Genomic DNA, 15,715 nt, shown 5'->3' with positions numbered 1-15,715 from the left:
TCAAATGCCTGGAATAATTGATTGTTTTTTTTTTTAATTAATTACTCGAATTGCTAATTAATTACAGGGACAGGAAACTAGGACAAAAATTATAATTTTGTATATTTATTTGTGTATTTTTTTAAATATTCTTACAGCACTAACTGCATCTATAATTCTTCCACGATTTTCTGTAATCATTGAAACAATTAGAAATATTCGTTCAGGAACTTTAGCTATTCGATTAACATAATTGCAAGACATTTTTCAAAAAAGTCTTTTAAAATATAGTCTCAGCCTTTTGAGGTTCAACCGGCCAATTCTTTACAAATTGCTGTTTAAGCCTGGGGTTATTGATGAGGCTGTAAACCTTTATTTCTTTCCTAATTTCATTGTATATTTTTAAAAAAACCATTAAATGTCGTCATCTTCTCATGTGTGTCTTTGACCATCTTTGAAGTCAAAGATCATTAAGTTAATAAGAAGAGAACTTGAATGGTACGTCCCCTTGAACTGATGTGGACGTACCATAAAGTTCACCCTTAAATGAGTTCAAACAATTGAGTAAACCGATTCCAGTGCAATGGCCTTCGAATTTCCTTCTTGGAGGTGCATTCAACACTTCGTCATTTATATTAACGACTTTTCGAAAGATAATTCGACTTATAAAAATTAAATTAAAAAGAAAAATGGTCTGGTCGCTATAATGGACACTTATAAAATTCTACAGAAACATAAAAGTGGAAGGGGTAGCGATATAAAGACCTGAGTGGCCGTGATCTTGGCGAATTCGCGATATTGCGTAAAACTAGATTGAAATCCGAAGAATAAAAGACCATGATGTCACTTTATTATCTACCGGAGATTTTTCTGCTTTTAGTCACTAGTGCGGGGGCAGTTTACGAACAAAATCCGTTTTTTCAACAAGGTAAGTACTTATAATGGACTTAACTATTGCGTTTTGAAATTTTGCTGAATTAAAAAATAGGGGCATTTAGGCCTTTGGGCGACCCTAATTTAAATTTTAAACTTATGCATCAACTGTTTTTATTTTATTTAATTATTATTAGTGTAGGTCTTTCTGGGACCACAGTTCATATAGGAACTTTTGTTTAATATTAATTTTTTTATTCAATCCTCATATTATAACTTTAAAAGAAATAATGAACAATCAAATGAAAATACTAAATAATATATAACAGTTATACAAAAAATATAGATATAATTTTAAAAATAGGGAAAACCCTTATCCAGAGTATCTATTACAGAAAAACCAAAAATTACGCTTTTAAGAATTCAGAAAGTCGAAAAAAACGTTTAAACTTAAAAGCACCATTTAAAAAAATAGTTAAGTACACATTGGCCCATATAGAATTTATTACATTTTATATACAGGGTCCAATAAAATCCCTCTGTGCGTGGTCCTTTAAAAATGATCAAATAAACTGTTTTTTTTTTTAATGAATGATCTTTAAAGGTTGGTGACCCAACTTATTGTCTATAATCCATATACCTAATCCCACCCAAGCAATAAAATTCAATTTTGGATTTAATGAATTTGGAAGCGTTATTATAAAAGCGATTTACGGTAGCGCGTGGGTACTAAGACAAGTTAAGTTTTGTAATAAAAAAAAACTGTCCAGTTAGTGCGGTGGGTGTACGGTTGACCTTAAGGGGTCAGTTCATGATTTTGCTAAAGAAAAATTGTTGTTTTTTGCCTGTTGTTAATGGCAAAATGGGTGGGCACTAAGGGTCCGATTGATACTTTTTTTATTTCAATAAAGGCAAAAAAGTTTTAATTTGGATTTAATTTTTTTAAATTATGAAAGAAAAAGAATTTTTTTCCCAGTCGATTTAAATAGAAATTATTACAATGTAAAAATATCTGTAACTGATCTGTGACAATATCGGAAACTTTCTAAATATCAGCAGTTCTTATTATGAGTCTTGCGAATAAAAAATCACATTTTAAATATAAATTTTAGTGAATTTTCTCTTCTTTTGAGATTAACAGACTCTTAAATAACTAGATTCTAAATATCTTAATTAAAAATAATTAATAATATTGTCATAAATGAACTTTTTCAAATTTTGAAGGGCATGGCATTTTTGATGCCCATTTTTGGCGTCAAAAACGGACGTTGAAAATGACTTTTTCAGGATTTTCAAAGTGCTCTCATTCCCTTAGTTCTGCTCGGATCCTGTTATAACCTGGTGTTTTCGTAATCTAGATGATCAGAATAAGACTCTGGTATACTTAGTTTGATTTCGAAAAAAATTAATTTTTGGTGAAAAAATTCGATACGGGGGGTATACCAGAAAAATTAAAAAACCCGAAATTTGAAGGTCGATATCTCGGCTTCTATAGGAGCTATCGGGAAAATTCCAACGGTTTTGTCTTAGTTTCGTCAGTCTGAATCCAACGAGACCATCCGCAAGGTCGTAGCTTTTACGATAGCCGAGATATGGCATTTTTGATGCCCATTTTTGGCCTCAAAAACAGACGTCGAAAACGACTTTTCCAGGATTTTCAAAGTGGTCTCATTCCCTTAGTTCTGCTCGGATCCTGTTATAACCCGGTGTTTTCGTAATCTAGATGATCAGAATAAGACGCTGGTATACTTAGTTTGATTTCGAAAAAAATCAATTTTTGGTGAAAAAATTCGATACGGGGGGGTATACCAGAAAAATGAAAAAACCCGAACTTTGAAGGTCGATATCTCGGCTTCTATAGGAGCTATCGGGAAAATTCCAACGGTTTTGTCTTAGTTTCGTCATTCTGAATCCAACGAGACCATCCGCAAGATCGTAGCTTTTACGATAGCCGAGATATGGCATTTTTGATGCCCATTTTTGGCCTCAAAAACGGACGTCGAAAATGACTTTTTCAGGATTTTCAAAGTGCTCTCATTCCCTTAGTTCTGCTCGGATCCTGTTATAACCCGGTGTTTTCGTAATCTAGATGATCAGAATAAGACGCTGGTATACTTAGTTTGATTTCGAAAAAAATCAATTTTTGGTGAAAAAATTCGATACGGGGGGGTATACCCGAAAAATGAAAAAACCCGAACTTTGAAGGTCGATATCTCGGCTTGTATAGGAGCTATCGGGAAAATTCCAACTGTTTTGTCTTAGTTTCGTCATTCTGAATCCAACGAGACCATCCGCAAGATCGTAGCTTTTACGATAGCCGAGATATGGCATTTTTGATGCCCATTTTTGGCCTCAAAAACGGACGTCGAAAACGACTTTTTCAGGATTTTCAAAGTGCTCTTATTCCCTTAGTTCTGCTCGGATCCTGTTATAACCCGGTGTTTTCGTAATCTAGATGATCAGAATAAGACGCTGGTATACTTAGTTTGATTTCGAAAAAAATCAATTTTTGGTGAAAAAATTCGATACGGGGGGGTATACCCGAAAAATGAAAAAACCCGAACTTTGAAGGTCGATATCTCGGCTCCTATAGGAGCTATCAGGAAAATTCCAACGGTTTTATCTTAGTTTCGTCGTTCTGAATCCAACGAGACCATCCGCAAGGTCGTAGCTTTTACGATAGCCGAGATATGGCATTTTTGATGCCCATTTTTGGCCTTAAAAACGGACGTCGAAACCGACTTTTTCCGGATTTTCAAAGTGCTCTCATTCCCTTAGTTCTGCTCGGATCCTGTTATAACCCGGTGTTTTCGTAATCTAGATGATCAGAATAAGACGCTGGTATACTTAGTTTGATTTCGAAAAAAATCAATTTTTGGTGAAAAAATTCGATACGGGGGGGTATACCCGAAAAATGAAAAAACCCGAACTTTGAAGGTCGATATCTCGGCTTGTATAGGAGCTATCGGGAAAATTCCAACTGTTTTGTCTTAGTTTCGTCATTCTGAATCCAACGAGACCATCCGCAAGGTCGTAGCTTTTACGATAGCCGAGATATGGCATTTTTGATGCCCATTTTTGGCCTCAAAAACAGACATCGAAAACGACTTTTCCAGGATTTTCAAAGTGCTCTCATTCCCTTAGTTCTGCTCGGATCCTGTTATAACCCGGTGTTTTCGTAATCTAGATGATCAGAATAAGACGCTGGTATACTTAGTTTGATTTCGAAAAATATCAATTTTTGGTGAAAAAATTCGATACGGGGGGGTATACCCGAAAAATGAAAAAACCCGAACTTTAAAGGTCGATATCTCGGCTTCTATAGAAGCTATCGGGAAAATTCCAACGGTTTTGTCTTAGTTTCGTCATTCTGAATCCAACGAGACCATCCGCAAGGTCGTAGCTTTTACGATAGCCGAGATATGGCATTTTTGATGGCCATTTTTGGCCTCAAAAACAGACATCGAAAACGACTTTTCCAGGATTTTCAAAGTGCTCTCATTCCCTTAGTTCTGCTCGGATCCTGTTATAATCCGGTGTTTTCGTAATCTAGATGATCAGAATAAGACGCTGGTATACTTAGTTTGATTTCGAAAAATATCAATTTTTGGTGAAAAAAATCGATACGGGGGGGTATACCAGAAAAATGAAAAAACCCGAACTTTGAAGGTTGATATCTCGGCTTCTATAGGAGCTATCGGGAAAATTCCAACGGTTTTGTCTTAGTTTCGTCATTCTGAATCCAACGAGACCATCCGCAAGGTCGTAGCTTTTACGATAGCCGAGATATGGCATTTTTGATGCTCATTTTTGGCCTCAAAAACGGACGTCGAAAACGACTTTTCCAGGATTTTCAAAGTGTTCTCATTCCCTTAGTTCTGCTCGGATCCTGTTATAACCCGGTGTTTTCGTAATCTAGATGATCAGAATAAGACGCTGGTATACTTAGTTTGATTTCGAAAAATATCAATTTTTGGTGAAAAAAATCGATACGGGGGGGTATACCCGAAAAATGAAAAAACCCGAACTTTGAAGGTCGATATCTCGGCTTCTATAGGAGCTATTGGGAAAATTTTAACGGTTTTGTCTTAGTTTCGTCATTCTAAATCCAACGAGACCATCCGCAAGGTCGTAGCTTTTACGATAGCCGAGATATGGCATTTTTGATGCCCATTTTTGGCCTCAAAAACGGACGTCGAAAACGACTTTTTCAGGATTTTCAAAGTGCTCTCATTCCCTTAGTTCTTCTCGGATCCTGTTATAACCCGGTGTTTTCGTAATCTAGATGATCAGAATAAGACGCTGGTACACTTAGTTTGATTTCGAAAAAAATCAATTTTTGGTGAAAAAATTCGATACGGGGGGGTATACCCGAAAAATGAAAAAACCCGAACTTTGAAGGTCGATATCTCGGCTTCTGTAGGAGCTATTGGGAAAATTCCAACGGTTTTGTCTTAGTTTCGTCATTCTAAATCCAACGAGACCATCCGCAAGGTCGTAGCTCTTACGATAGCCGAGATATGGCATTTTTGATGCCCATTTTTGGCCTCAAAAACGGACGTCGAAAACGACTTTTTCAGGATTTTCAAAGTGCTCTCATTCCCTTAGTTCTGCTCAGATCCTGTTATAACCCAGTGTTTTCGTAATCTAGGTGACCCAAATAAGACGCTGGTATACTTAGTTTGATTTAGAAAAAAATCAATTTTTGGTGAAAAAATTCAAATCATTCATTATCAAAGTTCTCTCACTCCTTTAGTTCTGTTAACCGTTAGTTAAACTAACAATTTTCGCAATCTTCAAACCTCCATTTACCCCTTATGTAGCCGTTTCAGGTCACTAAATCTCATTCGCTTTTTTTTTAAACGATTTGAGACGCGCGGCTTTTAAAATATACGCGAAGAACAATAGACACATGAATTTTTACCCTTTAACATTCTAAACCGTAAAGCTGTCTTCAGTAATGATCAATAAATAAATACATATATCGTTTTCTTTTTTCCTCGCGTCTCTTTTGATCTTAAGCTCCGACAACTGTGTTCCATCCTTTAACTAGACTTTACCTATAATTAAAATACCCTTCCCCTTCTTAATGAAACAATCGGGTTCTCAATAGGGTTCCGCGAACCGGTCGGTACTATAAAGCTCGTTTTTCAAAAAGCGTAACTCGTATCACACATGTGACTTCCAAGGTACTTCTGCTCGATACAGCCTGAGATAAGCATAACAAATTGCAACTGCAAATTATGACTTACACGAGAAAAGAACAAGGTGAAGATAGGTTATCGAAAGAAATCCTGCAATGTAGTATGTACTTGATGCGTGTGTGTATGTATGGGAGGACTACAGGGAATTTTAATGTGACTAGGGGGTCATGAAATAGATCTTAGCTGGTACAAATGGTTTTTTTTTTTAAATAAAATTCAACGAACTCCGTAAGGTCAATGGCAACGTTTCCATAGCAGAACATATTTACATAACGTTATAAACGAAACCATTTCAATTCATATTTGATAGGTAGCGATATATAAGGCAACGAGTTTATCCAATTTATATTATAGGTGGATCAAAACCTCTTAAAAAAGACCTGAACCAAATTAACATGGCAATTATTGTACCACCTGGGGGTGCACCTTATTTGACTGCGCCAGGACAACAACCTCCATCACCTTCTGCACCTGGTTACGTATGGGTTCAAGTGCCATTATCAAATACTCCAATCAATGGTAACGGTTTTGATTTAGAGGAATATAATGCATGATGAATTATTGTTCCTATTTCATTTTCTGTAGTAGTTTGTTATTGCATGGACTCTTTCTGTCTTCTACTCTCACTAAGAGGTTCAGTACATCATCGGCTAGAGTTATATAATTATTTGAAGAGGAATCAGGCAAATCAACTTGGGATTGTGTCTAAAAATACCTCAAGTGGTGTAAATGGTTATGGAAGAATAATATACTTACCGCGACCTCTCTTTTCTTCTTAATGATGCCCTGACCATTTTGACCAATTGCACTCTTCTGACTCACTTCTTGCGTTCTATATAGGAGTGACGTCATCATTCTACGTTGTTGTCAGATCAATCACAATGAAGGTTCTGATCAGGATTTCTATTTAACTTCATTTAATCGTAGGCACTCGTTTTTTAGTAAATTACAAATCGATATGAGATTTATCTTTAATGTTCCTTAAAAAGAAAATTTTTTATTAGAACCTTAAAGTGTTTACTATCAAATGACTGGCAAGCATAAAAATGAGTATCAAATACCTAAAAAAAATTAAGAGTTACTTTTAAACTCTGGAACATAATTTTGGAATAAAATTTTTTTTTCAAATCACATCCAAGCAACATATCAATTATATTGTTATCATTAATGATTTTTTAGTAAATTTTTGGTTTTGGTATATTTATCAATCGTATATATGGTCAATGTACTGTGGAATATACATATATCATATGCGATTCTGTTTACAAAAAAAGGATAAAATTTCGGCATTTAAAAAAATTAACACGGGATTTACATATCTAGTTTTTAATTCGATTACTACACCTCAAATATTTGATGACATTCTTTTGAAAAATCACCGTTTTTCGTACATGATATCTAATCTAATAGCACTGTTGTGTATTAAATATTTATAAATATACTTATATAAAATTTGAATCAAATTTAATTAAACAAACAGTGTTATTAGATTAGAACTATAATGAAGAAACCAGCTGTTATTCGTGCGTATTATTTTGCAAAACAATGATTTTTGTAAATAATTTTTTACTGGTCAGCTGTATGGGGTGGGGGGGGGGTAAGGGTAGGGTTAATAAAAAAGTTTTTTTTTTTCAAAAAATAATTGCCTGTGACAAAAATGCTTTTTAGGAAAATTATACGTAATACAAAATCTATAGTTATAATTTTTCCATAATAATTACTCATAAAGCTTGGAATACAACAAAATACGATTCTAAACACCAGCAATCTATATTTTTTTTAAATACTGCAATAGCCTGGAATAAAACAATGTTCTGCAAACGCCTGGAAGCAAATATTGAAATTCCTGGATTAGAGGAGTTATGTGAGATTCCCGAAAGATACCACCATAAGCACCAAACGTCTGAAAAATATGCAAAATTAGTTTTACACCCTAAAACATAAACAAACGAAGAAAAACAACCAAGTTACGGTCTGACAAACATTCATTATCGACCACACGTGTTTCGATCTATTAGAGCATCCTCAGGTCTAAAACTAAAACCCCAAAACTACACATCACACTTTATACAGAATATGAATTGTATTATGTATAATTGTTAATGTTGCACCTGGTCTTTTTGAGAAAGATACTGCAAATGCCTGGAATAAATTATTTTTTTTTAAATGCCTACAATAAATAATACTGCAATTCCTGGACTAGATCAAAGTCATGTCATAACCGTGAACTGCATGGGGTAACATTAACCTGGTAACCTGGAAGATAAAAGCAATTATTCATAAAGCTTGGAATAAAATAAAGTATGTCTCTAAAGGCCTGGAAGACATACACAAAATGACTATAAAAACCTGACATAAAATGAAAATATATTCCCAATAGTGCTTGAAATTAAAAGTAAAAGATCTATTTCAGAATTAATAGTTAAGAGTAATATACTAGAAATTGAAAGATTGACCCTCTTGAGGTTTATAGGGAGTAACATTGATACCAAATATAAGCGATAGGATGCTTTATTAAAGTAGTTTTTCGGGAATCCTTTGACAAGTAATTGAAGGCCCATGTACTTCTATCTCTCAATTACCTTTATCTTCTTCCTCATGCGACTTCAGAAATCATTTCCAATCCTTTAGATCCACACTAAAATTATTTTTTTCTAGAAATCAAACCCTCAACCACCCAATCAACTCCCGGTTTGGCTGTTACACAACCAACAACCACATCTACCACCACAAAAGAACCGATCTTTACTATAGAACCACCGGAGATCTTATATGGTATACACAATAAGTAATTAATTACACCGAACAACTTTAAATGATTATGTTTTAGGTGGCGACCTAAACCGATTTTGCCTTCAACCAACAGGTCAATTTCCCAGCAAGGGTTGCAATAAATACGTTAATTGCTGGCAAGGGATTGCCATAGAGCAGAGTTGCCCTGAAGGCCTTCTATTTAGCCCTATAAAGCTTTACTGCGATTATTCTCAAAACGTCGATTGTCAAGGGAAAGCCATTATTGACACATCAGCTTCACTAGTACCAACGACTGCTCCATCTAGTCCTGCAGCAGGTTTGTTCAATTTTTAATGCAATAATTATGACTTAATTGTTGTTATTTATATAGTGGGAGCATCACTGCGAAAATTCTGCCTGAGACCAACCGGACTTTTCCCAGGCAGTTCCTGCAGTAAATTCGTGAATTGTTGGGGTGATAATACGGTGGAACAAGATTGTCCCGAGGGACTACACTTTTCCACTGAAGGTTATTGTGATTACCCGGTAAATGTGAATTGTGTAGCACAGGATGACAAGCACATTCCCGAGAGTATGTCAGGTTAAAGGATTTTTTATAAATGAATGTGTAAATTAGATTTTTTTAGATTTTTTTGCATCTGTTACAAGCGAATGCCCATTGGAATTTGGCACATTTAGGGACAAAACGAATTGCAGTCAATATTATACTTGTGCCTATAATAAAATCGCTGCCAGGTACGAGTGTCCTGACGGATTGAGCTTTAGTGACGTAAGCAAGCGCGAAGGAGCCAATCAAAATATTTTAATTAATTTTTTTCTGTTTTAGATTCTGGGATTGTGCGATTATTCTTATAGGGTGGATTGCACCAAGGAGCCTCAAATTTTCCAAAGAAAAATTGAACACAACATGCAAGGTATGATTTTTCTTACATTCTCCCAATCGATTCTTAATTGAATAGTGACTACAGAATATTTGCTTATTTCCAGATATGATCGCCCAAGTTCAAAATTGCACCCCCGGTACCGTTTTTGCACTGAACCCTCAATGTACCAGCGCGTGTCGTTGTCGAGAAGGTGTAGCGGAAATTATCCAATGTCCTAGCGGTTTCGCTTACGACATTCAACTGGATAAATGCTTACCGTTACATTTAGCACGATGTTAAGTAAGTCTTCTTTACTCCAACATGCTTGTTATCTTGATACTTTGGTGAACACACTTGTTTCACCATTTTGTAATGATTTAGGCTACAAACGTTAAAAATCTCTCTTTTTTACAGTTGATTTACGTGAATTGACATCAGTGGGAAACGAACGAAGGCTGCTCTTGCAATATAGTTAATTATTATTTTCTTATTGTTTAACTCGGATCAGAAACACGAAATTAAAGTCTAATAAAGTATTTTGGTGTTTAAATTACGGGCATTTTTAAGCAAGTTCCTAGGAAAATCTAACCGAACATCTTCGTAAATACAGTTTCAAGATCCAAATAACCACAGAAAGTTTCCAGGAAAGTGAAACTCTTGAAGTCACCCACACTATAAAGATGAACACTGTAACAACAGTCAGGATATAGAGGAACAAATAAATACGGAAACCTGGCTGGACCTGGTGGATTTGTCACGTAAAAAAGAATTTATCCTTGGGAAATGTACGTTTGCCAAATCCCGATTTTTTTTTTGTTCTTGAGCTTCCTAAGCGCATTAAGTACATTAGACTCTTGTGACTTATCAGCAATAAAAGTGTTGCTGATATTATAATGTGGAATGTTAAAACCAGTTAAAAACAGTTTTGTTTATATTAAAAAAAATTAGCTAAGAAAAAGTACTACGAACCATTGAAATTATTCACTTAATTTGGGAGAAAAAATTCAATTTTTGACTATTTATTGGAATTTACTAAAATTCCAGAAATTTTGACATAATTACTATTAATTAATTAAATTAAGCCATTATTGCCAAATTTTTGATTTTTTTTTCTGTTGCCAAAATCACAAAAAAAAAATAAATTTTTGTCTATTTGTTGAAATTTACTTGAATGCCAGGAATGTTGACAATTTTTTACCAATAAGGAAATGACTGTTTAATTTAAGCGGAAAAATTCATAGGTCGCGAAAAAATTCAATTTCCGACTTATGCTCATACAGCAAAAGGAAGCAATATGGAAAATTTCAAGTACAATCCAGAATGTAATCCATATGCCCTCCATCTCCGTATTCTGAATTCATGCTCATTATCGAATCCAACATTAGACGTTAATTTCGCACCTTCTGATTATTTAACTGCTTTGAACCATATAACTATAACTTGTTAAAGTCTCTAGTAAGCATATGTTAAAATTAAACCCTAAAAAATGTGTAGTTATTCTCTTTGGAAGTAACGTTCAAATAAGGACTATTTATGAAGAATTTTCTTTGTTTGTTGGACATCAAAAACTTCAAGTAGTTGAGAGCACCAAGAGCTTGGGTTTAACACTCGATTCACAGCTAAAGTTTAGTGGACACATATCAAATAATCTTAAAAAGTCGTATTGTGCTCTAAAAACCGTGTACCCTCATCGACATTACTTAGATCTGAATATTAAACGTGAGCTATGCGACTCTCTTGTGTTGTCAAATTTTAATCATTGTGATGTGGTTTTTGGACCTTGCCTAGATGGTCAAGACTCCTATAGAGTTCAAAAAATGCAAAACTCTTGTATTCGTTTTATTTATGGCATTAATAGGCGCGGTCATGTATCACATAAGCTTAATGATCTTAAGTGGCTTAATATGTTTAATAGACGTAAGCTACATTCCAGTGTGCTATTTTATAAAATTATTAAATACCGCAGTCCTCCCTACCTATACAACAAAATTACATTTCGGACAGACATTCATCACTTAAATTTAAGAAGTAAATCTTTAACTATTCCTAAACACAAAAATCAATTTTTCAAAAAATCATTCTCTTATAATATTTCTCACATCATTAATGCGCTACCACCCGATATAACTGATATTTCGAATTCCATTTATAGATTCAAAACAAAAGTAAGGCAAATCTTATTGGATAATCAGTGACATGCATATTAGAACTAGAAGATTTATTTTTCATTTTTCTTGTTTATAAATTGTAATTGAATGGCTAGTATTAGATATATTCTTCCGTATTTAATTGTTGTATTGTTGTAATCTGTACCAAATCATCAACTACCTAGATGTAATGTATGTACATTATATCTAGTAGTTAGTTTAATTTATTAGTTGTTAGTTTAATTCGTTAGTTTTATTTAAAAAGTAGTTTAGTTTAAAAAGTTTTTTATGTTGTAGCTATGTAGGTAGAACAGAACCTGCATTTTCAATGCAGGAGTCTGATACATTAGCTTTTATTTACCTCAATTATTGAATACACCTGTAAGTTTATATTCTATGTAATTTCCATGGTAAATAATAAACGTTATTATTATTATTATTATTATTATAATTTTTTCCAGATGCTGAATCCAATGGCAGAATGCCACTCGCGTTTCTTTTAGCTAAATTATTACGAGTTTTTTGAATTAATACATTTTTCCCAACTAGAGCAAATTTTGCGTATTTCTTCTTTTTTAAAGCTGCACAGTCAAAGGAGAACAGAGTTCTTTCACATTATACCTAAAGTTTTCTAGGATGAACCCTTCAGTCTCCTTGTTAGCACCACGTCTGGAGTACAGTAGAGTATACCATCTGTGAGAATTCTTTTGGTATTTTCCAGGAATTTTAAGTAGTTTTTAATACTTACAAGCACTTGAAATTATTCAGTTGAAAAACTAGACTTTTTCCAAAAAGATTTGATTTGAGGTTATAGGTATTCCTTTACCGTCCAAGTTATTTAATTCCACATACCCACTCGCACGACTTCTTTATTTACCCAATTGATTTACCTAACTAACTTTAATGACCTACAAGATACTGAAAATAACTTTAAATGTCATAAAGGGAACAAAAAAAGAGCATTGCTTCCTCCTTGAACAAGAATTTGAATAAAAACGCCCCTAATGCATGCTTTTGCTTCATTTTTTGAACAGAAGTTGAAGAACGTTCCAAGGAAACCTTTAAAACTAAAATCAACCCAATCGGCGAACCAGAAGTGGATTTATGAATAAAAATTCTTCTAATTAATTGGATTCCTTCATTTTTCCAACTGTCTCAGCATTGACTCTCCCGTTTTATTAATTGCGACCCTGAAATTCATCCAAACTAAAAAGAACTCATTGGTAGTAAAACTCCGATCCTGCATCTTGAGTTTCCTAATCCGTTCCTGATGTCTCCCCTCCCCCCCTGGTGTCTCGGCGGCGGGAATTTCGTTCATCCCGCTTGCGACGCCGAAGTGGCGTCCGTTACCGCCAACGCCGCCGTCGGGACGTCGTCGTCCCGGTTACGGGGAGTTTATCGTCGAACCGCCCGTTGAACCGCCGCCCGTGTTATGTGTGCGTATGTGTGTGCAGACCGTGCTTGAACTCTCGCTCGCTCTCTCGTATGTCTTTTGTCTGAAAATTACGAAATTGTTAAACGGGATTTGAAGCAGAAAAACTGTGATTACACGAGTGCAGAATAGTCGGGATATTGGGAGGCGGATTCTGTGCGGTTAAGGCGCCACTGATCCGGGATCGTTATTGGAACAGGAATGTTGAAAGGTAAACAAGGAATAAGGAGTTTCGTTGCCAAAAAGTCCTTTATTAAGCTGATTTTTAGGCGTATATACTAGATCTATTGAATTAAATACAGGATGTCCTAAACGGTCTTTAAGCAACACTCCTTTAAAGTTCCTGCTAGGGGTCTATTAAAATTTTTAACATGTTTGAATGAGCCTTCATGTAGATTGCTATTGTCAATTTAATTTTTTTCATGGTTTTTAGTCAGTGAACATTAAATGAATCTTCTTATATTAAGAATGAGCCCTAAACGTCCATTGTTTGTTTTTCTAACATGTCTTGAGCTTGGTTTTAAATAAGAAAAACGCCGCATCGATGTTCTAATTATTATATTTGGTGTTTGTATATTTTTTCACATGCTTGGAATTTAATAGTATAATAATGAAAACTCAGAATTTTAAATAAAAAGAAAAAAATAAAATGCTTTGTGTTTATTTTTAGAATTATTTGACAGGACAGAAGACAAAAATACAAAAAATTAAAAAATTAATTGATGTAAGGAGCAATTTGAAAAAATTAGAAATTGTCAACCATGCATTTAAAAATGCGTTTTCTACTAATATAGTTTAATTTCATAATTTGACAAATTTTAACTTGCTTAACCATTACAAAGCGATAAGGATAGAAAATATTTAAATCGATGATATTCAGGACTTAGGTGCCTCTATTAATTTTTTTTCTCTGTCTTTTGTAGGCCTAAGTACTATGAACCCCTAGTTATTTTAATATTTATTTATGTATTTTATGACTAAGTGTTTTGCCCCAGATCAATTTTTTTACGTAAATTTGTTCTATAGAGGGGCCTCTATATTACTGTAAAAGAATTATGAAAATATCTTGAATAGCTTCGGAGCTATTTAGAAAAATATCTAAGGGCAACAAGAAAATTCAGTGTTGCAAATTTATTTCCAAAAATGTCAAATCTGGTGGGTTCTGAGCCTTATGGAGCAAAACTGGCTTTAGCTTAGAAAGTACCGTTGCCACAAAAATGGTTCATATACGAAATTATTCCACGGAAAACACACTTTCTTATGGTGAAAACCCTATTTACATACTTCAAAGTTTTTTCAAATTATTGGCAAAAAACTTGAAAAAATTACGCCCTAACCAAAGTTACTCGTTTTAAGGCAATTTTTAAAGTGAATTAATTAATTTTTTAGTCAAAAAGAGTTCCATGGAGTATCTTTTATATCACTGTAAATTATGAAAATAATACAAATATCCGAGAAGTTATACCGAAAAATGTCCATTCAACGTGTGTATTCATTTCCAAAAACCTCAAATCTGGTGGATTCTGAGCCTTGGGAGCAAAACTGGCTGTAGTTCAGAAAATACTAAAGCCATAAAAATGGTTCATATGTGAAATTATTCCACATAAAATACACTTTCTTATAGTGAAAACGCCATTTAAGTATCTTCAAGATTTTCCAAGTTATTCATTATAAAAACCTGGAAGATTCAATTGAAAAAATTATCCTTTTCAGAAAATTGCCTTAATTCGGCCAATGTTTGACCTGAAACAAAATTTGTGCAAAAAAATAGCTACCTAGAATGTACCGCATTTTATTGTAGGTAACTAAAAAATTCAATTTTGTTTCCAAAAACCTTAAATCTGGTGGGTTCTGAGCCTTAGGGACAAAACTGCCTTTAGCTCAGAAAGTACTAAAGCCACATAAATGACTCATACACGAAATTATTCTTCAAAAAACACACTTTCTTTTGGTGTGAACTTCATTAAAGTACTTTTAAGAATTTTTAAGATATCATTCAAAAACCTGGACATTTAGTGAAAAAATTTCTTTATTTAATTTTTACCGTAACATTAAATTTTTAACAAAAAATGGCTCTCTAGGGTGTATTATACATTACTGTAAAATATTTTTTTCTTTTATTGGAAACCGCATTTACGTACCTCAAAAATTATCCAAATTATTCTTAAAAAGCTTAAGTTGAAAAAATTACCCTTTAACAAAAACTGCTATATTTAAGCCAATTTATAACCAAAAATCAAATTTTTAGTAAAAAATGCTTCTCTAGAGTATATTGTATAAGGAAATTATAAAAATATCTTAAATGGCTTAAAAGTTGTATATAAAAATGTCCGAGAGTAACTAAAAATTTCAATTCTTTTTTTCAAAAACCTCAAATCTGGTGGGTTCTGAGCCTTGGAAACAAAACTGCCTCTAGCTTAGGAAATACTTAGCCCCAAAAAAGATTCATATATGAAAATATTC

General features: G+C 33.9%; 2 protein-coding genes across 3 annotated transcripts in view; both read left to right on the top strand.

Moving 5' to 3' along the window:
• Positions 1-777: 777 nt before the first annotated feature.
• On the top strand, positions 778-10,209 carry LOC126745010 (peritrophin-44-like). 2 transcript variants are annotated; one of them, XM_050452656.1, is made up of 9 exons: positions 778-907; positions 6,411-6,575; positions 8,715-8,831; positions 8,887-9,126; positions 9,181-9,381; positions 9,437-9,579; positions 9,637-9,724; positions 9,798-9,973; positions 10,088-10,209. In XM_050452656.1, exons 1-8 carry the CDS (start codon positions 817-819, stop codon positions 9,971-9,973), a joined length of 1,221 nt encoding a protein of 406 aa, XP_050308613.1. In that variant the 5' UTR covers positions 778-816; the 3' UTR covers positions 10,088-10,209. The 2 variants fall into 2 exon arrangements, with proteins under 2 accessions (XP_050308613.1, XP_050308614.1); XM_050452657.1 differs by lacking the exon at positions 6,411-6,575 and having other exon boundaries at positions 780-907.
• Positions 10,210-13,225: 3,016 nt separating this feature from the next.
• Positions 13,226-15,715, top strand: part of LOC126745009 (beta-1,4-glucuronyltransferase 1-like) — a 60,433-nt gene continuing 57,943 nt past the window's right edge. Inside the window, exon 1 of the mRNA XM_050452651.1 lies at positions 13,226-13,463. The gene's annotated coding sequence lies outside the window, so the exon portion shown is untranslated. The remainder of the gene's footprint in view (positions 13,464-15,715) is intronic.

Source organism: Anthonomus grandis, chromosome 15 (genome assembly GCF_022605725.1).
Source record: "Anthonomus grandis grandis chromosome 15, icAntGran1.3, whole genome shotgun sequence".
Lineage (NCBI taxonomy): Eukaryota > Metazoa > Arthropoda > Insecta > Coleoptera > Curculionidae > Anthonomus > Anthonomus grandis.
Note: the sequence above shows the minus strand (reverse complement) of the source record. Positions and strands in the feature narration are given on the sequence as shown.

What these genes read in the sequence shown, in the direction of transcription:
- LOC126745010 (XM_050452656.1), top strand. Translation starts at nt 817, where the DNA reads ATGATGTCACTTTATTATCTACCGGAGATTTTTCTGCTTTTAGTCACT. An exon ending in AAATCCGTTTTTTCAACAAG is followed by an intron (nt 908 to 6,410) that starts GTAAGTACTTAT and finishes TTTATATTATAG; the next exon opens with GTGGATCAAAACCTCTTAAA. An exon ending in AATTGAACACAACATGCAAG is followed by an intron (nt 9,725 to 9,797) that starts GTATGATTTTTC and finishes GCTTATTTCCAG; the next exon opens with ATATGATCGCCCAAGTTCAA.